At 35.2% G+C, this 25,201-nt stretch overlaps 1 protein-coding gene and 1 pseudogene across 1 annotated transcript; both read left to right on the forward strand.

Moving 5' to 3' along the window:
- Nucleotides 1-14,781: 14,781 nt before the first annotated feature.
- On the forward strand, nucleotides 14,782-16,860 carry LOC129315656 (uncharacterized). The gene has a single exon (XM_054959534.1). It carries the CDS (start codon nucleotides 14,782-14,784, stop codon nucleotides 16,858-16,860), a length of 2,079 nt encoding a protein of 692 aa, XP_054815509.1.
- Nucleotides 16,861-17,212: 352 nt separating this feature from the next.
- Nucleotides 17,213-20,513, forward strand: LOC129315172 (uncharacterized; annotated as a pseudogene).
- Nucleotides 20,514-25,201: the final 4,688 nt, after the last annotated feature.

The following is a 25,201-nucleotide window of genomic DNA, read 5'->3' on the forward strand; positions in this document are numbered from 1 at the left end:
GAGCCATGGCACAATTGCACGATTTTTTATAGTAAATTCTACTGTCAATTTGATAGCTTTTGGGGAAACTTCCGACCCGCCCCAATTCTTCGTCTGATATCCAATTGATGCAAACTAGATGTCTACAGAAAGCTCTTTTTGAGTTCTAACTAATGGCTTCAGTTTCATAATCAAATTATTAATCTATCAAAATTTGGACACTGTTTTTAAAACTTTCACTTTTTTAACAATTTTTGCAAAATTAAGTGTCTAATTCATTTACCAACAGCCAATAGCCATTGATACTAATTTGATCACATGCTAAACATCAAAACTAACTCATAATGCACCATATCACATTAAACACTTATAGATCACAATTTCACTACTGAACCCCTTAATCTCTAAAATATACAAGGGGGAGTTTAAGCACATTTTCATCAAATAATCTATAATTAACACATAATGTGCTCAACTCTTACTAGCATTAGTATTTTGGCCCTATCACATATAACACATATAATCAACTTACTCCCTAGGGCTCAAAATATACTTAAAACTCACAAACACATAATGCAAATAAGAACTAAAAATGGATAAAACCTAGTTGGCAATTTGAATTGTCGAAAACACATAATGACTCAAAAATAAAGAGGCATACTAAATAAGATCGCAATCCTAAGCCTTTGGGTGCTTTCCTCTATCCGATCCTCTTGAACTATTTCCTGTAATATTGAAGATAGTGGAGTGAGTACAACCACTTAGTAATCAAGATTCAACTAACTCATACTAATGCATGTCAATTAGTTTAAATGCAAGTGGAAATTAAAATTAATTCTTCAAACCATATTAAAAGTTGAAGAGTTTAATTTCACATTTTGAAGCATAATAGCATATATTTAGGAAATAATGCTTTTTAACAATTTTTATATCAAAGAGAGTTTGTCACACAATTCATTAACATATACTCAAAAGTAATTAAAACTCAACTCATGATTATCATCATTAGGGTGACAATATAGGCAACCATATGTCCTTACTCACTATATGCATGATCATGCCTCCCTTTTATCCTCCTTGTTCCTCTGGCATGAAACCATGGGGTATAATACAATGGGATAGTCTATAATCCATAACTTCCCTAGCCTAAACACTTGTGAGGGGATTACCCAGCCAAGGCTCACCCAACTCAATTTTGAAACATGGTTTCCTCCTTTTTTTCACACTATGGGGTGCCATACTCCCTAAATTAGCTTCCTCATTGAACCAGTGGATAGCTAGCTAGGTTCGAGTCTCTCATTGAACCAATGAAACAATCCTTCATTAAACAAGTGGGACAATGTAGATATAATCAATTCGAGCAAGCCATTACTCAGATGGAAGCCCTAACACATGGATTTAATTATTCACTCTTCTTTCTAAGCGAAATCCCGCCTCTCATGATCATGTAATGCATATTCATGCAATAATTTACATTTAACACTCATCATGGAACTCCACAACACATAGGTCATTGAACTCCTCAAGTACATAGTCATTGTACCTTATCATAACTCACATCGTTGAACTTCAACTACCAATTCATGGAAATCTATATTTTCACAATCATTTCCTCAACCAGTCACAATTATTGAACTCCACTATTTTAGACATCATTGAACTTCTCATAAACATATATATATATATATATATATTCATAGAACTTCATTAACAAGAATTCATTGTACTTCACTAACCACAAAATCATTGAACTCCTAGTAAAATATAATACAAAAATCCACTAATATTGTTTTTCCAGAATTTCACATAACAAGTCATAGAACTCACAAAATCAACCTTATGGATTCTCAATCAATTCATGTTACACTTGCATTTCATTTCATTTTACATATTTCAATCATCAATCATTAATTAATAAACTAATTAACACACAAAAACATAAGATAGAATTACCCAGGTTACTTTAAACCTTTGAGAGGTCAAAGGTTTTACCTCTCAAATACTCACTTCCAAAGCTTTCAAGAAGCTAGAATGGTGCCAAAGATGGTCACTCTACAAGCATTTACAATGCAATTCATCAATATCCACATTTGGGCTAATTTTCACTAATAATTCCACACTTCTTAATAATCAAGATTCATTCTTGACTCATGTCAAAGTACCTATAAGGTTTCTTAGCTTCCTTTAACTCTCATTAATATTATTGAGCTCTTTGATAGTCATTAATGGGACTACATTGTTTCCAACCAACTTATTTATGAGAAATTTCAGACATTTAATGTCCTTCAACCACCAACTATCATATATTCATTAAGTTTTTTTAGCTCAATCTACTCCCATTAACTCTATTTAAGTCAATAGGTTTGGACCTATACCCTCTATGGATTGAAAATTATCTTTATCAATCAAACCTTAACTTCTACCATTAAGAAAATGGAAGAAGAGAGAAAGAATTAAATAAGGAAGCTTACCTTTTATATTTAGGAACTCCAAAATACTCCTAATACTTAGTTTCTCTAAGCCCTAGCATTGCTGTTTCTCCTCTCTCTTGACTTTGTTTTTTCTCTGTTTTCTACTTCATTTTGTGACTTATGATAGCAAAAATGTGACCATGCATCGTGGCGCATAAAGAGCATCTCCCCAGGTATGTTGTCACACATAGATCATGGCAGCTTATCCATAAGCTGCGGCATGTGGCATAAACTCTCCCCTTTTAAAATTTCTTCCTCTTTCATTTCTGAGTAACTCGATTCTTCTTCAAACCCACATTTAGGGCTGAAATTAAAACCAAACATGCCCGTTAGGCCTCTCTGGCCACACATCTCACTAACACACTTAATTAATCTAATTGGACTTATTTAATTTAGTTTAAAATCGAGGATGTTACACGAACTTAATAAAGAAAGTTAAGTAATTGACAAGTCCTGTTAAGGCATTAACAAGTGTAATTAAGGAATTAATAAGCAATTTTAGTTTTGTTGCTGGAGTCATAGGTTAACAAGGAAATTTAATTAATTAACAAGTCTTGTTAAGGTATTAACAAGTAAAGCTATGCAATTAGCAAGTAAAGTAATAATCAAGTGGTTTAGAAATAAGATTTACTATATATATAATTTTATGCATAATAAAATTGAATTGGTTGAATGGCTTGGTGGTTTAAAACTTTTTGGTGAACTAAGGGTCATGAGTTCTAGACCCACCTTGGCCACCTTTGAAAAAAATTAATTCTCCATAATTCTCCAGCCACCACTAATGGTGGTCCAACCGGCAGCCGAAGCTCCGATGATGGAAGTCCAGTGGTTGCCATCATCGGCGGTGGGGCTTTAGTGACTATGGCTAGTGGTTTTTTTTTAATATTTTAACTGAGGGTATTTTCATCTTTTCCATATTCAACTTATTTTCAGTTTAATCCCTGAGGACTGAATTGAAGTTTTAGAATCTTTTGAGACCCACCAGAAAATATGTTCTTCTCAAGTCCTTAAATAAAATTCTCCTTTTTAAAAAAGATAATAAATGTGCCATCCTGAGAGTTATTTTAAAATTGTATAAGGAAATACATTTTGATAATTTTCAAGTATTAATATTATTCAATGATATAATTGATATACTAATTAAATGAGTAGACTTAGGTCATTTAACGAATTCAAATTTAAGATAAATCACTATAAATCTATAGTAAACCAACTATTTTTTTAAAAAATTAAAATGTTATTTTAAAATATTGAAGTTATTAGCATTGAATATTGTAGACAACTATAATCAATGTAGTTTTAAAATTATGTTTTAATGTCAAACTTGTAATAAAAATATAAATGAAGAATTGATAATAAAATTATAAATTTAATTTTTACAAATGATAAAAACTCAACTCTACAATTTGAAATTCAAAATGAATTACCTGACAATTGCTTTAAATAATAGATATTTAAATCATCATTTAAATAAAAAAAATTTAAACTGTCAAGAAAAACATTTGATGTGAGTTTAAAAAAAAATACTGGTTCTATGTGCAACAAAATGATGGCATTGAATATTTAACGTGAGGTTAAAATATTGTAGTTGCTAACATTGAATGTTGCAGACAAATATAGTCAATTGTATTTTTAAAATTATGTTTTAATCTCTCTACTTTTTTATTATAAATGTCAAACTTGTAATAAAAATATAAATGGAGAATTTATAATAAAATTATGAATTTAATTTTTACAAATGATAAAACTCAACTCTATAGTTTGAAATTAAAAATTAATTACCCAACAATTATTTTAAAAAATAGATATTTAAATCACTATTTAAATAAAAAATATTTAAATTATCAAGAAAAATATTTGATGTGAGCTTAAAAAAATACTAATTCTATGTGCAGTAAAATGGTATAACTCATTTTTGAAATTAATACTACACAATTAACATAATATTTAGATACAAGTAAACTACTTATGTATAAAAATAATCACATAAATAAACCTAATATGGAGCCTTTTCAATCTGATCCACATTAATCTATAAACATTTTCATTCATTGTCTTCTAGAGTGATGCTTTACATGACATGAAATGCTCCAAATCCTTGGTAATATCATTTTGCATAACCCTTCATTCTATCTAATCCAAAACATAAGAAAATTTAGCACCATAAATTAGAAAATCCAATCTAGCATAGTGAATTTTACAAAGATAATTAAAATTTAAAATATATAAACTTGAACTCCATCATAACCATAAGTGCAAATGTGTGTGTGTGAATGCAGAACCAAGGAATCAAAAAAATAAACATAATCATCCAAGGAAAAAGAAAAATAACAGAGGGGTAGGTAATATAGGCCAAAGAGTTTCATGTGCAACAAATTTGCAATGCCTTTCACCAAATAAAATTGGAATGAGTTATACTTTGAATAAAAAATATTAAATCATCAAGAAAAAAAAATTTGAAGCAAGTTTAATTAATAAGATAAGAAACATTGGTTGTGAGTGAAACAAATTGATATTTCTCCTTTTTTTACATTGATACTGTACAATTAATATAGTATTGAAGTGCGTAATATGTAAATTACTTATATATAAAAATAACCAAATCATTAAATCTAACTAATTTTATATGTGCAATATAATTCATCACCGTAAACATAATAAACATAGCTTCCTAAAAATACCATATCCTATGCATCGCACTAGGAAAAAAATCTAGTTTATATATGTGGCATAACTTTATAAAAAATTATTTTTTATTTTGATTTCAAAATTTTCTTATATCGAATAGAAGAAGAGTACAAGTATAAAAGGTTAACACATTCATCTTGGTAACAACACATTTAAAATAAAATTTGGTACCTATTTTAAATAAATATTTATTTATCTTTTTAACCTTTCTTACTTGTCTTTTCAGTAATAGAGCATGAAGACTTACATAGAGGGAGAGGCAAGAAAGTATATACATGGGACCTTATTTATTTAACAACATAGTTTATTTATTTAGGAAAACGATAGTAAAGTCCCTTTAAATTATCTAATTGACAGATTGGTCCCACGAAATGGTATAATTCTCCTAGAATCTCTTGAGATCTTTTTGTCATTAGGGAATTTAAGGAAATGATGCTTTTGCCCTTTATTCAAATTAAAAAAAACATCATTTCCCCCATTTTAGTCGTGCTGTGTGCTCTGTCTCTCTACCCTCGCATGTCGCCTGAGTTGTGTGTGTCTGCATTGTCATTGCAGTGTGGTTATAGTATTCTCATCTGCAATTTGGTTTATCTCTAGTAGCTTTGACTGTCAGCTTCATCTTGGCATTCCCAACAGTAGTTTGTTGTCGTTAGTTTGTGGGTGTGTTTGCATTCCCAATAGTGAGTGCAACAACTTCTCTCCCTCTTTCCCCAGTCACACTTGATTAAGGTTTTTATTCCTCTTCTTAGCTTCCATAGGTGTTTATTCATTCTTGTCCTGCTTATCCTTTTTCTTCTATGCATCTTGGAAATTATTTTGTAATCCGTAGTGTCTCATCTAGAATGCATGCCCCTTAATTGAAATGATCCTTTTGAGCTATTTCATTTGTTTTGGTTTGATGCTTAGTATCTTGGAGCTTAGTATGTAGCTTATTTTGTTGCAACTTGTTAGGAGTCTCAATGAGTTGCCTACAAGTTCACAAATAGTTTGTCCTTATACATTTTTTTCTAAAAGCCTTTTGACACTATTTCATATTGAGTTTTTTGACAAAGGTGAAAAGATCATGGCTTTTTTTTTCGTGGGTTGTTGTGAGTGAAAGGAAGTGATTCCGGATAAGAGGTTTATTCATTCCTAAATGGTTCATTTTCAATTTTGAGATTTGATTTCCGCCCTGATTTCAATTTCAATTGTTATGGTTTGACTTATTTAAATGTTGGTGTTTAATTGGAGGTTTATTTTGTTGTGGCTAATTTCTAATGTGTCTTGACTTTGGTTAAGTTATTATTGCATTCTAAAAAATTTGGTTATATCTTCTAGCTTATTCCTTTCCTTCTCTACACTTTTGGAAATGATTGTTTCATAGTCTCATCAAATTGGGTTGCATCTTCTTGCTTATGCCTTTTCTTCTCTATGCTTGGGCAAATGATTGTGTTTCATAGCATCTCATCTTGAATGTATGGCCTTCAATTTTTGTTTTTGTTATTCATTCCTTAACAATGCCTTTTTGATTTTAAGCTTTTTTTTCATCTTAATTATTTTGGTGTGACTTTTGATTTCTTTGAATTTAATTGGGTGCTTGGCTTAATCTCGACTTCATTAAAATTATGTTTAAGTTCCAGCCTAAAGCATTCTAACTTAAAACAATGAATAAGCTTTTATCACCTAAACTTTGTGTCATGAGTTTTAAAAGTTCAAATGCAAATAACCAAGGAAAATATAACAGCGACATGGCAACGTGTAGCCTTTCCTATTTTGTGGTGTTTTTTGTTAGAATCGAATGGTATTGAATCAAAAATTCCATTGAAGTTTAACCTGTTCATGCACATTTGAATTATTATCTAGAAAGCCTTCAATTAGCATGATCATGGTTAGGATTGTTGTGTAAAATTAGCATGACATCTTTACATGTTGTAGACTATTGAGCAATGATATATTAACAATATAATTTTTGCATAAAAATGGAAGACTTTCATTTAAAACTGAACAAAAGATATAAAGAAATTGAACTAGCAATAGAATTTATAGGGTTGTGGATGCTTATAGGATGCTCATGGATTTACATGTGACTGTAAGTATCCTAAAGAACTCTATGGAAGAATCCTACCCCACCTAGAATTAATTTACTATTATTTTTTATGCTTTACAGTACTGCAAAAATCAACTAGTAGAAGCTTAATACACACACACATGTTCCCATATGGGTTGAACCATATAACATATAAGAGAAATGCAGATACATATGAAAACAGGGGATCAAATGTAATAATTGGATAGTTTATAAGTATCATGAAAATAATAGTTATGATGTTAATATCAATGAATTTATTTGTCAAAGTCCTTCTTAACACTAAACATCATAAAAAACTAGAAGTTGAATTGGCTAGTTCAGTACACACATGTTTCATTATTTTCCACAACTTATTCCATTATCTAACAAATTCCAAGCACACAAAAGATAGAAATTTAGCTTCTTACATTAAAGAATGAAGTGCAACAGATGAACTTAGACATGTTGCAAACAAGCAACTACATATGCTGTCTTATCAACTGTGTCAAAATGAGATGAAGAGATGAATTGGTTGTTTACTTTTTAGTACTAGTTGTTATATTGATCTAGTTATCCAATATATATATATATATATATATAGCAATACTGGACATAAGGAAGACACTTTTAGGTTTTGTAAAATTTGACCACTTCATCCTTGTTATCTTGACTAATATTCTCATCCTCTTGTTCCATTGGCCCAATTTATGTGAAGAAAATAATAATGACATTTGCATTACTCATATCCTAATTTTGGTATAATTTTGTTTGACATTTGTTGCTGTGACTAGTGTAGATTGTAAAATATTAACAGGGAGACTTGATTGTTTAAGATAGGGAAGATGGTGAATGCATTAAGTCTTTTGATAGGGATTTAGTCACTTGCCTTGAAAATTAAACTAAAGCTAAACCTAATACAATATATGGCCAACCCTAGGTCATCTCCTAAGGAATGGTTTTAAGTCTAATTTAAAGTTATTTAGTGAAATAAATCACCTAAAGTTTGAAGTTGATTAACTAATTGCTAACCTAATTATCTAATGAATTAAACTAGCAAACTAAGCCTAATTATGAATGAGTGGCTTCCCAATTTAAGTAAGAACACTAGGATGTTGCTAATGGAAGATCCCTAGCTCTTTAATTCATTATAACAGCTCACTTAACTCTCCTTTCTTAGCTAAAAATGTGTTTACTTAAGACAACTATCTCATGTTGGATAGGGAGGCGTAGTGGAAGATTAAAATTTTAAAGTTCCTATCCTGATATGGACTGAATGAACTCATTTAAGTCAAGGTGGATAGAAGAATTACCTTTTAATTCTTTAAACTTAGGGCACGTTCTCTTCAAGAGTTTGGATCTCAGGAGCTGACAACATAGATCTGCTCCCTTTATTGGTATCCATATGAACAGCTCTCTAACTCGAACAGCGTGCTAGCGCTTTCAGCGTTCGTTCTTCTTTGAACATTATCTTTTCTTTCTTTAGAGTGTTTCGTAGCTCTTAAAATGTTTTTACTGTCAGAACTTTTCTAACGCTCTCATCCTTCATAAAGGACGCTCCTATCTATTTATAGTATATAGATAAGGGTTTTCATCTTCCACTTAAAAAGCCCATGAAAATATAATTAAATTTATCTCATAAATTTAATCCATGACATCAAATTTAATTCAAATTTATCTTATAAATTCAAATTATAAAGCTGACATGATATTCTCTCATATCATGTTAGTTATTAAATTTAATCAATCATATAAAATTAAATTTAAAACTAATATAACATAACATAACATAACATAATATAATATAATATATATCACATATACATCTTTTATATATATACGAATATATATACATACATATATATTTCAAAAATATATATATATATTATATTATATATATTTAATTTTATATATCATATACATATATTTGATATACATATATACACATATGAATATATATTTTGAATATATATATATATATATAATTATATTTTTAAATTTTATATTTCATATAAATATATATATACATATATAATTCATTCACCCTATATTACATTCATTGAATTTAGACATATTTCAGATTCAATGAACTTGGACATTATAGCTCGAGTTGGGCTATTTTTGTGTGCGACCTTGTAGGCCTATATGAAATTGGTAGTAGGCTAATTATGCTATTAGCCTATAAGTCACAAGTGGCCTCTAGTAAGACATTACAACTATCCAATTCACATGGGGATCGATGATATGATGTAACCTATCATGAAACTGTACCACATCCCTTTTGTCACGCGATATTTCAATCAAGTATGAAATAGGGAATTGTCATTCTCCTTTACCTAACCGTTACTTTCTCGGTCTTTGAGTGAATTGACAATAGCAATGGAAAAACCCTTTCCACTGTAGTATGGCCATACATTTTCTTAGTCTTACTTATTGAGGGGCCTAATAATATCTCTTACTTAATATGAGGGACACATTCTGTCTTGCCACTTATATTCTTCTGCATGAATATCACTAAACTCAATCATAGCCTTTATGATCACCCGATCAAAGGTGACTTTTGACTAGGTCAAAGTTCAGTGGTCATCATGTAGGAATCCATGATGATTTCAAGTTAAAGGGCTTAGTGATATAGTTATATATGAGATAAGTTTATGACTTATACCATGCAACTTTCTCATAGTGGGTCGGTCCAACACTTTATGCTCTTTCAAGTGCCTATGACTTTGATTTGTATCTCTATAATTAATCAAAGTCATATTAATCTTGTTTCATCTATGATCCCTCACAGATGACTGACCAGGGACATTTAGGACACTCATTATAGTTTGTCCAAGGATATAGTTATCATATTGAACATGCAATTGTTATGATAACAAAAGAGAAATTCATTAAATAACAATGTACATAGTACAATGATTGGCCCTAGGGCATAATTTCTAACATCTCAAGCATCATAGCTTCACTAATTCAATTTCCTAAGTGCTATTAAAAGTCCCTTAGGTAACCTTACTAGCTTAGCTTTAAAATTAATCAAGTGTTTAGTTAAAATTCATTCCCAAATGCCATGCCAAAGCTGTACCTAAGCTCAAAATTATAAAAACTCAAGCAACTCATCAAGTACTCACGGCACAATTACATGCTAGGCTATTACAAGACATTCTCCAAGTGAAATCACATATTACCATCTAAAAACACCAAGAGGTTGAAATTCCAATAGCATTAAGAACTTGAAATTCAACTAAACAATCTTGTTTCAACATTATAAATTATAAACAATCATGAAACTAAAGTCAAATTGAACCACAATCAACAATAACCATAGTATTCTAATGAAATTGAAACAAGGTGAAGAAATAGTAAAGCTTAACCAAGTGAAGACTTCAAGACTCCTCTTCCATCAACTCTCCCCTAGGATTCCATGAAGAATCTAGCTAGAAAACATCAAGAAAATCTTGCTTCCTCCATGAACACCATGTCACCAAGAGGTATGCTCTATAGTGTTGATGAATTGAGCTTCAATTCTTCCTCTAGATGCTTGGGGTGAGTTTGTCCATGATAGGGGAAGAGAATGGTGGAAGATTTGAGTGAATTTGATGGAGAAATAGTGGAAGAATAGGGGCTGAACATGCTGGAGTGTAGAGAGAAGGAGGAGAAAATGAAGAACACCAATAACAAGAGAGAGAGAAAATGTGGAAGATGAGTGAGATGAATGTTGGATCTCTAATTAGGGCTGAATGGATGTGCATATCTTGTTTACCATCAACTGAATGCTAATTAAAAAAAATAGGAAAAGAAAATAAAAAGGAAATGGGAGCCTTATCACACTAGCAAGGTGGTAGCCTCCTATCGATTTATAGATGATTTCAATGTGTGTATAATTTTCCATATATCATCCACATCATTTAAGCTGATTTAATCCCTCAAAATAATTATAATTCATGTGAAAATGATTGGCCATTGACCTCAAGGAGTGTTGACCTCAATTCCCCAATTGATGCATAAGTCACATACCACCTATGTCACATAAATCACATAATTCAATTAAATACCATATAATATAATAAAATATAATTAATGTCCAAAATTAAATTCATAATTATGAGGGAAAATTTATTAAATTAACCAAATTCTAGGCTGTACAAAATTATATAAAAGTTTTCACAGAAAAGCAAACCGAAAAACTAGGTCAAACTAAGACACTTAAGAAAGTGTTGACTTTTTATTTAATCACTCCCAAACTAAATTAAATTTTAAAAATATAATTTTACCACTCATCAACTAGACATAAAATTCACTTTTTCTATTTTTCTTATATATTTTCTCAGAAGTTCATTTTTTAGACCAAAATTGGGATGCCTCGTTAAGATGTTTCACATTTCAAGACTTCCAAATGGCACCGACTTTGGAAGAATATGGAGAAATTTTGAGAATGCCCCTTAAGGAGAACATGGCGGTGTATCTTTATCCTGGATATTTACCATCTCGAGGCACGATAGCGAAAATTTTGGAAATTCCTAAGGAAAAGGTACGAATGGTTTGCCCAGGACAAACAGAGGGAATCTCAAGAGCTGATGTAGAAGCCCACTTGAAAGTTTTGGCAGGAAAAGAGGCTTGGGTTACATTTTGTAGAGTCTTTGCCTTATGCATATATGGAATAATCCTGTTTCCATCATCAATTGGCATAATTGACTTAGGAGCCATTAGTGTATTCCAAATGGTGGAATACCATAACGTGAATCCGGTACCAGCAATCTTGGCAGAAACATACTTGACCTTAACTCAATGTCACAATAAAGGGAAAGGAAAGGTCAATTGTTGTATTGCATTACTGGATTTATGGATGCTTGGCCACCTTTATGGAAAGACGCTTCCTTTCAGAAAGAAGAACGACTCAGACAGTAATCCACTCATGTCTTTTAAAGGCCAATTCGTGATTGACGGAATGAGCTACATGGATTGGAAAAGAACCTTCTCAAAACTTAAAGAAAGTTCTATTTTATGGAAATTAGACTGGTGGTGGAAAGAGGAGGTTATTTACCATTGTGGTGACTTTCCGAATGTGCCTTTAATGGGACCCAGAGGGTGTATCAACTATAACCCTTCCTTAGCGTTAAGGCAACTGGCCTATAAGCAAAATGTTCCTTCTAAGAAAGAGGTGCAGGAGTTATACTTTCTACATAAGGAGGATGGGACAAAGTTATTAAACCAGAATGTCAAAGAAGCATAGCAAGAGATAGGTTACAAAGGGAAGATTGAGCTAGGGATACGTGTAGTAAACTCAAGTCCAGAGTACACTACTTGGCTGAAGAGTATGATCCAAGGAGCAAATCCTTTATTTCATCCTCAAAATCCCTTGTTAGGCAATGACTTGAAAGAGATTAATGGGCAATTGGTTGAATGCTTGAAGATGAAGGAAAATGAGTTACAAGCGCTTGTAAGCTCAGAGTCTAAGAATAAAGAAGAATTGGAAAAATACCAAAATGAATGCGCTGAGTTACGGAGGAAGCTAGCAAAGGAAAGAGAAGGGCATAACCTTGAAGAAACACCTGAGACTAAGAAATTGAAAAAGGAAAATGCAAAACTGAAAAGGGAAGTGCAAACTAGTGATAACAAAGTTCAAAGCACTAAAGCAAGACTTGTCAAAATAGTCAGAGAAAATGATGCATTGAAGAAGGAATTACAAGACATCAGACCCATTGAGGAGATGCAGCAAGAAATCAATACGCTCACAAGACAATTGGAAAGGAAGGTGAATGAACTAGCCAGGGTGAGAGGAAGTGCAGCTGAGACAGCATAGAACTTTGTTCAGAGGCTTAATCAACAAAATGAAGTCTTAGAAGAGTGGAAATCACTTTGCCTTGATCAAACAGAAGAAACCAAAGAGTGGATGTTAAAATATAGGCAGATAATTGATTTGGCTAATGACAAAATTCCAGAATTTGCAAGAGCATTTAAGCAAGCTGAAGGCATGGTTCTCCCTAGAGGAACTCCATTAGAGATTGTTGAATTCTTCCATTTGTGCAATGAAATTGTAAAAGAACTCAATAGTGTGACAAAGTTCTAAATCTATATTAACATTTGAATCATTGTATGAGGATCCACATGACGCTTTGTGGTTGTGAAATTGTTGATTGATTTGTACTACCATCATTTTCTTAAGACCTTGAATTCCGATAGGATCCAATGTCCTTCTAATTCAATAGTCAACTTTAAATCCCCTATGAAATAATAAATTTCTGGAGGAATTTAAAGGGTGCCAGCGTCGTGAAACCCTTATGTCTACACAATGCTGGATATCTTACGAGACAAACGTAAAGGTAAAACTTATTAAAATTAATTATTATGTTACACAGGTAAGCCAACATTGCGCCTCGAAAAAAAACTCGGTTGACCAGATTCCCGCCACTCGAGCATACAACACACGATCGCGTAGTCGTGCAATGGAAAATTCAAACGTGAGTGAGTTAGCAACCTTAAATGATCGGATGTCTGCAGTGGAGTCTAAAATGGCCAAAATAAGTGACATGATGAAATTGCTAACAGAGGCTCTAAAAGGACGGAGTAATGATAACCCACCACGGAATACCGTGGCAGATGAGAACGCGGCTAATAGAACAATTGAGCCAAACAGAGGATCAGATCCTAAAGTACCCACGCCAGAAAAACAAGATTCTGGGATAGGGGCCTTTAACATACCGGATGGTCCTGGGGAAGATCATGCCTACATGTTCCAAATCCCACAAGTGCTACATAAAGAGAAGGAGTTGAAAGAAGAACTTGGAGAGATGAAAGATCAATTGAAGGCTCTTCAAGGATCAAACACGTGGGGTTCCTTAGACTTGAAAGAATTATGTTTGACCCCAGAAATTGATGTTCCCAAGAAATTCAAGATGCCAAGCTTCGATAAATATGATGGTACAAGTAACCCAATTTATCATTTGAGGGCCTATTGCACAAAGATGTCCATATGGTCACAAGATGAGAAGTTTCTGATAAACTTCTTTCCTGAAAGCTTAACTGGAGCCGCATTGACTTGGTACATGCAACTAGACCAAACCAAGATCAAAAGATGGAAAGACCTTGTGGATGTTTTCATGAGACAATACAAGTTCAATCTTGATACTGCTCCGACCAAAGAACAATTGAAAGCAATGACCAAGAAATCATCAGAGTCATTCAAAGAATATGCTTAAAGATGGAGAATAGTGGCTTCGCAAGTGCAACCTCCAATGGTTAATTCCGAACTTTGCTCGTACTTCATCCGTGCATTGCCTAAGCCATTTTACCAACACATGATAGGAACACATGTCACTGATTTTGCTGATTTAATGGTAATTGGGGAAAGGATTGACATAGACATACAAGAAGGGAAGATAGCCACTCTCAAGCTGAAAGTAGTTCACGAAAGAACTATGACCAAAAAAAGAAAGAAGGGAATGTGAACTATATTCAACCTATAAGACAAGCAGCTACCAATTCTCAAGTCCCTTATCAAGTAGAGGGAAGGAATCAAAGACAGCAACAATTTGGGTTCAGGCCTAACAAGCACGGACAGGATGGAGAGAGGAGAAATGTCCAATCCAGGGATAGTCGCCCATGGCCAATTTTGGATTAACAAATGCTGAATTGTACCATAAACTTTTGACAGCCCAATTATTAGGTCCGCGACCTTATAAGCCTCTTGGTCCGCCTTACCCGGCATGGTATAATCCAAATGTTGTTTGTGAATACCACATGGGTGCACCTGGGCACTCAATAGAAGACTGTGTGACGTTTAAAAGGAATGTGCTAGACCTAGTTGATTCTAACCATATCCAGCTTAAAGAAGAGGGAAGCTCTACCCTTACTACTGATCCACTCCCAAATCACGAAAAACGAGTCAACGCTATTGAAGAAGAAGATGCGTGCTTCAAAAGCTCCGCAAGGATCAGGATGCCTATGAATGAGCTTTATGCTCACTTAAAGGAGTATGGCTATATGCGAGAAATGCTCCTCACGAATAATATCAGTGATCAAATGCCTGGATACTGTGAATATCATCAGGAGAAAATAGGCCATGACATAGAAAGTTGTGAACAGTTTAAAGGAGCTGTTAGAAAAATGATGGCGTTAGGGATCGTGTCTGTAAAGAAGGGAGACGCCAAAGTGTGCATGGTAGAAAAAAAACGTGTTGAGCTTGTCATTAAAAATTCGAGCCCAAAAGAACGGGTTCAGGCAGTCTCTTTTGTGATAAACAAAGCCTCTGCAGATCTTGTACCTCACGTAAGACAACCAACATTGACCATAAGCACGCCTCATCCCTTTCCCTATGAAAGTGATCGAGCAGTCCCGTGGAAATATCAAAGCATTGTGGAGAACCACAAAAACCCAACGTTGATTGCCGGGACAAGCAATGAAATGGCAAACCAAGGGGGTGTTACTCGAAGTGGAAAACCATACTTACCATCTTACATTAGGAAAATGGTAAAAGAGAAAAATGCAAGTATTAACAGGCCAAAGGAAGACAATCCTAAAGAAATGGAAAAATTAGAAGATGAGTTTTTATCGATTATGAAGCAAAGTGATTACAGCATTGTGGACCAATTGAAGAAAACTCCAGCGCGTATCTCCATACTTTCTTTGATTTTGAGTTCCGAAGCGCATCGCCAAGCATTGCAAGAAGTGTTGAATCAAGCTTTTGTGCAGCCTAATATAACCCCTGAGAAGGTGGCAAGTGTAATGAATGTTGTAAAAGCCTCCTCTACCATTTCCTTTTCGGAAGAGGAAGTTACAGAAACCGCTGTCCACCAAGCCAAGGCTTTGCACATCACTTTGAAATGTGAAGGGTTCATAATCGCAAGAGTATTAATTGACGGAGGATCAGCGTTAAATGTCTTGCCGCTCTCCACATTCGAATCATTATCACTAGAGGCTTCAAGTGTACATAAAAGTAATATTGTGGTAAGAGCATTCGATGGATCAAGACGGGAAGTATTAGGATCCGTTTGTCTCTCCCTGGAGATAGGGCCAAGCAGGTTTAAGGTGGATTTCCAACTCATGAACATAGACCCAAGTTACACAATGCTGCTAGGAAGGCCATGGATTCATTCTGCTAGGGCTGTTCCTTCTACCTTACATCAAAAGGTTAAATTCATCAGTGATGGGAGAATTATAGCAGTTAAAGGAGAGGAGGAAATCATGGTGAGCAAACCAAGCTCACTCCCTTATATTGAGGCTGCAGAGAAAGATCATGGAGTTTCTTTTCAAAGCCTAGAGGTTGAAGATATTTGCGATAGTACTCACAACATCAATTCCGTCGTGGCTAAAATCATGACGAAGAGTGGGTTTATGCCAGGGAAAGGTTTAGGCTCTCATTTACAAGGAATTACGTGTCCAATTAAGGTTTTGGATAATTGTAATCGCCAAGGGTTAGGGTATGAGCCTACCCTAGAAGACCAGATAAAAGACAAAGCAAGCTTGGCAAAAGGCAAAAAGGCTAGTAAATTGGAGATTCCACACATTAAAGAATCCTTCCCAGGCCCGTCCGAGATGATATATAAACCAACTATCTCAGTGATCTCTTTTAATGAAGATGTAGCATGCAGAACAAGTGCCTCAATTGCAGTCGATGATTCCAACAAAGTTCTAGCGAATTGGGAGTTTGAAGAGGCCAATGATGTCATTAGCTTAGAGTAATTGTTTCAATTATGTTGTTCCTACTTTATCCACCTTTGAGCCCAGGTTTAGGTAATAGATCTTGGGTATTCACTAATGCAAACTTTTGATACACATAATTCATGAAAATGAATTTCAATTGCATTCATGTCTATTTCTTTATTCCACCCTATCTACTTCAATACATCTTTCTCCGTTTCATTCCTGTTCCTTATTTTATCTCGTTCCATATTCATTATCCAGGGATTTTGTTTCTTCTGATTCCATCTGCCACCCAGAGATTAATAAACCCTGTGAAGATGATTCATTCGTTGCCACTGATATGCATGATTGTGAGTCTGATGATGAAGACATAATCCAAACTTTTTCAAAGATGCTTGAATTGAGTGATAAGGGAATATGCCCACATGAAGAAGTGATTGAGATGGTTAATATGGGAACCGAGGAGGATCAAAGAATGCTCAAAATAGTAGATAATCCTGAAAGAGAACAAATGATTGAGTTGTTCAAAGAATACATAGATGTGTTTGCATGGTCATATAAAGACATGCCTGGGCTAGACCCAAGCATTGCTTCTCATAAAATACCATTACTTCCCAAGGTCGAGCCTAAGAAACAGAAGTTAAGGAGAATGAACACGGGGGTGTCCTTGCAAATAAAAGAAGAAGTAATAAAGCAGTTAGAAGCAGGATTTTTGGAGGTAGTAACTTATCCACAATGGGTGGCAAATATTGTTCCTGTTCCTAAAAAAGATGGTCGGATTCGAATGTGTGTTGATTATCGTAATCTAAATAATGCGAGTCCGAAAGATGACTTTCCATTACCCCACATTGATGTATTGGTTGATAATACTGCTCGAAGCTATCGCTATTCCTTTATGGATGGTTATTCAGGGTACAATCAAATCCCTATGCATGAAAGGGATAAAGAGAAAACAACCTTTACAACCCAATGGGGAACTTATTGTTATCGGGTAATGCCTTTTGGTTTGAAAAATGCTGGGGCAACTTATCAACGAGCTATGGTAGCACTATTCCATGACATGATGCATAAAGAAATTGAAGTATATGTAGATGATATGGTAGCTAAATCAGCGGAGAATGAGAGTCATGTTGGAGTCCTTAGAAAGCTATTTGGGAGATTACGCGAATATCGGCTAAGATTGAATCCTAACAAATGCATTTTCGGAGCTCTTTCTGGGAAGTTATTGGGATTCATTGTGAGTCGTAAAGGGATAGAAGTAGATCCAGATAAAGTGAGAGCAATTCGAGAAATGCCATCTCCCCAAACAGAGAAAGAAGTTAGAAGTTTCTTGGGACGATTGAATTACATTGCTAGATTCATTGCCAATCTAACAGCCACTTGCGAACCAATGTTTAAGCTGTTAAAGAAAAATTGCAAGGAGACATGGGATGATGATTGTCAAAAGGCCTTTGATAAAATTAAAGATTATTTGTTAAATCCCCCGATTTTGGTACCTCCATCACCAGATCGTCCACTAATCCTTTACCTAACAACTTTACCTTGCTCAATGGGAGCAATGCTAGGTCAACTTGATGATTCTGGAAAGAAGGAAAGAGCGATTTATTTCTTGAGCAAGAAGTTTAATGAGTGTGAAGCTCGTTATCCGGTGATTGAGCGAACTTGTTGTGGACTAGTATGGGCAACTAGAAGGCTAAGGCAATACATGCTTTACTACACTACCTGGCTAATCTCACGAGTGGACCCACTTAAATACATCTTTGAGAGCCCGCACATTGCTGGTAGAGTACTAAAATGGCAAGTTGTACTATCAGAATAGCAGAAGTCAGTCAAAGGTAGTGCAATAGCAGATCACTTGGCCGATAATCCTTTAGGGGATGACCAGCCATTAGATTTTCAATTTCCTGATGAAGGCATATGCACTACAGAAGAAGGTTGTGGTGAAGGAAACAATGAAGAGCAAGAATGGGAAATGTATTTTGATGGAGCCGCCAACATGCATGGAAATGGGGTAGGAGCGGTGATCGTTTCACCAGAAGGAAAACAATTTCCAGTGGCCATCAAATTAGAATTTGATTGTACTAATAACATAGCAGAATATGAAGCTTGTGTTAATGGTCTTCGAGCAGCTATTACCTTGGTATACGGTGCTTGAAGGTATTTGGTGATTCAGCTCTCATTATTCATCAAGTAACAGGAGAATGGAGAACAAAGGATGTAAAATTGATTCCCTATCAAGAACTCCTAACAGATTTGATTAAGCAATTTAAGGTTGCTAGCTTTCATCACTTGACTAGAGATAAAAACCGTTTCGCTGATGCTTTAGCCACTTTAGCAGCAATGATCCAACTTGATTGTGGAGTCCATATCCAACCCATCCAAGTAGAAGCTAGAAGCTTTCCAGCATACTGTCTGAATGTTGAAGAAGATCGAGAAGAATATCCTTGGTTCCAGGATATTAAGGATTATATCACTAAGAGATCATACCCAGCTGGAATGACTGAGAATGAAAAGAAAACCCTTCGTCGTTTGGCTATGACATTCTTTATCAGTCAAGATATTCTGTATAAGAGGGGTTATGATGGTACTTTACTTCGCTGTGTGAGTTCAGAAGAAGCAAAGAAAATCATGGTTGAGGTACATGAGGGCATATGTGGCACGCATGCGAATGGTCACACTATGGCCAAACAGATTCAAAGGTGTGGCTACTTCTGGCTAACAATAGAGAAGGATTGCTTTGAGCATGTCAAGAAATGCCACAAATGTCAGATCTATGCTAATAGGACAAATGCTCCTCCAATCCCATTACATAATTTAGTATCACCCTGGCCATTCTCAATGTGGGGCATTGACATTATTGGCCCAATTAACCCAAAAGCTTCGAATGGACATGCTTCATCCTTGTCGCGATTGACTATTTCACAAAATGGGTAGAAGCAAATTCATTTGCTAGCATCACGCAAAAGACGTTCCTTAAATTCATGAAGACAAATATTTTATGCCGATATGGGATTCCTGAAAGGATCATTACTGATAATGGTCCCAATCTCAATGGAACGGAAGTCAGGAACTTTTGCGAGAAGTTCCAAATCAAGCATTATAATTCAGCCCCGTATAGACCTCAAATGAATGGAGCAGTTGAAGCAGCCAATAAAAATATTAAGAAGATCATTGGAAAAATGACAGTAACTTATAAGGATTGGCATGAGATGCTTCCCTATGCTTTACATGGTTATCGTACTACTGCACGCACATCCATAGGGGTGACCCCATACTCCCTTGTTTATGGAATGGAAGCTGTTACACCCATTGAGATAGAAATACCATCTTTAAGAGTATTGGCAGAGGTAGATTTAGAAGAAAATGAATGGATACGAACCCGATTTGAGCAACTTAACATGATTGAAGAGAAAAGGCTCATTGCAATGTGTCATGGACAATTGTACCAAAAGAGAATGGCAAGAGCTTTTGATAAAAAACTTCGCCCACGGGAATTCAGTGCTGGGGATCTTGTACTCAAGAAAATATTGCCTAACCAAGAAGATAATAGAGGCAAATGGGCTCCGACCTATGAGGGACCTTATGTTGTCAAACATGCCTTTTCTGGAGGAGCACTGATCCTAGCTGACATGGACGGTCAAGAGTTAGCAAAGCCCATTAATGCAGATGCTGTCAAGCGTTACTTTGCTTAAACAGAAAATGAAAAAGAATGAAGCGCTCGTTAGGTTGAAAACCTGTAAAGGCAACCTAGGCAAAAGTTAGAGCTAGAAAAAAGGGGGGGCAAAGCCATGATAAGAAGAAGAAGAGTTCGCCAAGACAAAAGGATGTCTTAGGAGAAAAAAAAGGAAGGCATCAAAAGTTAATTATCTGTGTTTGGGAAAGTTGTCTCCATCGTCTCTCATATTATGCATATCAATAGCAGCTCAGAGAAACACCTGTTGGGGTTTTGAAAAGCTAAAGGAAGAGATGTGATTAAGTAAATCCATATATCCCATTCGCGCTTTAGCCATTTGTACTCATAAACCAAGATATTCCCATTTCTCTATGAATTTTAGCATCAGTGAATGAATTTTTTTCGCCCTTGCTCCTTTGAGACCATCTTTCTTCTCGTTTCGTGTTATCACATTCAAATTCATATCCCCTATATTACAGCAGGTTCGCATTCAAGGAACAATATTTATTGACGCATTTACTTGACGTAGAATGCTGGTGTCTTTATTCTCGCCTTTCGCCCTTGAGGTATCAAGATCATTACGTAGGTGTAAAATGATAATGAGAGCATGTCTACTATCAGTGTTTGGTTATAATAGTTAATCTCATTAATTTGAAGACAAGATCAAGTGACGAGAATTTGGTCATTGGAATTTTCTAAAGAGGGGCAACGGCATACTGTGATACTACACCTATTAATGAATAAAGGTTAAATAACAGACTTGGAGGTATTACCTTATGTTCGAAATGATTTATTCAATGTGCACAAAATTTTCAAAAAAAAAAGGATAAATACTAAGATAGTTTTCAACATTAAGCTTTCCAATAAAATTATTGCAATACATTTACATTATTCATACATTTGCATTAGGGCAAATAAGCACGTCTTAACCTTTACATTGCAAATCATCCATCCAATGTATATTGTACATGTTTTTAGCGCCTATAAACATCATACATGGCACATTACCACATTGCATGCCTTGTCGTAGAAACACGCCACACTTAGATTGGGGCAAATAAAAAAAAAAAACCATCATGCATTGCATATCACCCCATTGCATGCATTGCTACAGAGAGTATGCCCCATTTAGATTAGGGCAAACTAAAAACTTGCAAAACCTAAGGAAATAAGCGAAGAATTAACAAAACTCACTATTGAGCTTCTCATATTTTCCCCGTGAGATGAAACCCATTCTCACACTCTTAAAGCCCTGTAACGGCAGGCACCCCAAAGCCCTGTCACGGCAGGCAACCCAAAGCCCAGTACCGGCTGGCACGATTCTTTAAAGCCCTGTAACGGCAGGCACTCCAAAGCCCTGTCACGGCAGGCAACCCTAAAGCCCAGTACCGGCTGGCATGATTCTTTAAAGCCCTGTAACGGCAGGCACTCCAAAGCCCTGTCACGGCAGGCAACCCTAAAGCCCAGTACCGGCTGGCATGATTCTTTAAAGCCCTGTAACGGCAGGCACCCCAAAGCCCAGTACCGGCTGGCACGATTTTTAAAGCCCTGTAACGGCAGGCACCCCAAAGCCCTGTCACGGCAGGCAACCCAAAGCCCAGCACCGGCTGGCATAATTCTTTAAAGCCCTGTAACGGCAGGCACCCCAAAGCCCAGTACTGATTGGCATGATTCTTTAAAGCCCTGTAACGGCAGGCACCCTAAAGCCCAGTACCGGCTGGCATGATTCTTTAAAGCCCTGTAACGGCAGGCACCCCAAAGCCCTGTCACGGCAGGCAACCCAAAGCCTAGTACCGGCTGGCATAATTCTTTAAAGCCCTGTAACAGCAGGCACCCCAAAGCCAAGTACCGACTGGTACGATTCTTTAAAGCCCTGTAAAGGCAAGCATCCACCAGGTCCTTTGGAACATAGGCATTTCATCTCCATTGAGGTTTTGTTTTGTTTAGTTCTTAAATCACATTTCATTTTAAACCCTTTGTTTTATTCTGTTTTTGTTGTTTTATTTTTTTGTTTTTTATTTAGTTGTAGGTACCTAAGAGTCTTGCCCTTCCAAACAAAATACATGTTTCTCTCTTCATTCCTTTCTAAGATAAAAATATCATCTTATGAAATTTTCACTTAGAAATCAAATGATGAGGGGGCAACTAGTCAACATATATTTTGTTTGGATCGTTGTCATTTGGTTATTTTCATTTGCATCACAAAAACATCAAGAAATAAAAAAAAAATTCATCATTTTACAGTGTTCGTTATCCTATAGTCTTGCATTCTTTTATGTTATTTGGTTATTTTCATTTGCATCACAAAAATAAAAAAAAATCATTTTATTGTCTTGCATTGTGTTTGGATCTTTGTCAATTGATCATTTTCTTTTGCATCACATCATCTCATCACATTACTAAAACAAAAAAAATCATGTCATTGTGTTAGTTAAGCAATAGTCTGGCATTTAATTATATCTTGTCGTGTCAAGGGCAATTAGGTCTTTTCATAGGTATTGCATGGCCGGCCAAAATACATGTTCTGTCTTTACTTGTCACTCATGTAAGAATTCAAAAGCACACTTTTTCATATACTTACATAAGAAACAAGTAAAGAGGGGCAACTGTGAACACCGTATTTTGTCCAGGCATTTTTTTTAAAATTTTAATAATAAAAATCAAAAAATATAAAAAATATAAAAATGAAATTTAATCCCTTTTAAGATTATATTTTCAAAAAATAATAATAATGATAATTTAACAAAAAAGGGTTAAATCTTGAAAGGAAAATCTCTCCCAAATTATCCCAATCATTCAAAATATTCAAGAATCAACTTTTGAGAGTTAATTTTTGTTATCTTTTTCTTTCTCTCTTTAATCTGTTTTTTTAAAAAAAAGGGAGAGGGAAATATTTTGATTTAACTCAAAATTAATTTCTTTTTCTCTTTTCTTTCTTCTTCCTTTTAATCTAATTCTTCAAGTTAAAAAAAAACAGAGAGAAGAAGGGATAGCAGGACGTACATGTTGGTAGGCTGGAGAGAGGAAATGAGAAAAGAAATAGACTGCCGTACACACACACACAGCTCTTTCGACTTTGTAACAGAAACAGAGATGCAGAAACAGCAAAGATGAGAGACTAAATGCGGGCACAGAGACACAGAAACAAGCACGCACGCATGCAAGAAAAAAACAGCAAGTGCAGAGCATACACATGCAACATACGCACGTACGTACGCTTTCGGCTGGGCACAGAAGAAGCAAAATAAAGCAGAAAAATAGCAAGCAACACACACGCACGTACGCTTTCGGCTGGGCACAGAAGAAGCAAAATAAAGCAGAAAAACAGCAAGCAACCGGAACGGCTAGCAAAAAAAAAACAGAACCAAGGACACATGCACGCACGCTGAAGACGGCACAACAGAGAAAGAAGATGGGACAGCACAGAAAAATGAGAAGAAATAGAGACAGAACAACACAGACAAAAAAAGAAAGAAAAACAGAGCAGACTTCGGCGCACACAGAGAAGAACGCAGCAGAAAGGAAGAAGCGGAGCAGGAAAGCAGGAATTCACCTCTTCCATCCCTTATATAAGACCGAGTGTGAAACAAAGGCGGGACGGTTTTTTGGATGGAAAGAAAGGAAGAGAGAAACAGACGGACAGAAGAAACAGAAAACAGAGCACAAAGACGAAGGAGAAGAGAAGAGAAGAGTGACCGAGAAGGAAGGGGAAAGCAACGTAAAAAAAATATACAGAGGAGAGAGAGAGCCAGAAGACGTGAAACAGAGGCTGAGACGGAGGAGAGAGGACGTGGCGGAGGAGCTTTTCTCTCCGAAAAAGCTGAGAAGGAAACGAGGGAGGCCAGAAGCTGAACGAAAAAGGATAGAGACGGAGAGAGGTGAAACAGAGGCTGAGGGAGAAAGGCTATTCCAGCTGGAACAAAGTAGAGGAAACGAAGAAGAGGAGTGCGTTTTTTGGCTGGAGAAAGGAAGGAGAAACGTACGGAAGAAACAGAAAACAGAGCACGAAAGGAAAAGAAGAGAAGAGGCGGAGAGGAGAAAGAAGAAACAGAAATGGAGAGGAGAAAGAAGAGGCTGAGACAGATCTGGACGTCCCATACGCACAGGTTCTTGCTTCTGAATCCAAAATATACGTGTTTAATTTCTGTTTACTATTCCAAAATGGATTTCATGTTTAAATATTTTGTCTCATATTTTTTCAGCTCTCAAGTGATTTCATTGCAATTGTCATATCTTTTTTTTAAGAAAAGAGAGTTTGAAAAAGAAATAATAGAGAAATTGCAAATGATAATTTTTGTTTCCTATCATAGCTAAGCTAAATTTGATTATTAGGCACAATTTCATTTCAAATACAGAATTAGTGTAATTATTAGGCGAGGTCCTTAAATGTGTATATTAACATATATGAGCATTATTTTTTTAATTCTAAGGTCCTTTACTTGTCAATAATATTGTTACACTCATACCGTATGATACTTTCTATCCACATGTACAATTGTATAAAAGATTAAGAGGAGAGAATTCAATTCTCATCTAAAAAAAACAAATGAATAAGAGAAGGTTTCTTGTATTTTATTAACTTGCCGTGTGAGATTTTAAAAATTTTCACAGGCATTTAAAGTGATCTTATACCGTGTAAATCAATAAGATTTCGCAGGTATAGAGATCCAATTTATATGTACAATCAATAGTTTCAATGACCAACCG

Source organism: Prosopis cineraria, unplaced genomic scaffold (assembly GCF_029017545.1).
Source record: "Prosopis cineraria cultivar Desert tree isolate PC_DT_omini unplaced genomic scaffold, ASM2901754v1 PC7, whole genome shotgun sequence".
In the NCBI taxonomy this organism is placed as follows: Eukaryota; Viridiplantae; Streptophyta; class Magnoliopsida; order Fabales; family Fabaceae; genus Prosopis; species Prosopis cineraria.

What these genes read in the sequence shown, in the direction of transcription:
- LOC129315656 (XM_054959534.1), top strand. Translation starts at nt 14,782, where the DNA reads ATGGCCAATTTTGGATTAACAAATGCTGAATTGTACCATAAACTTTTG.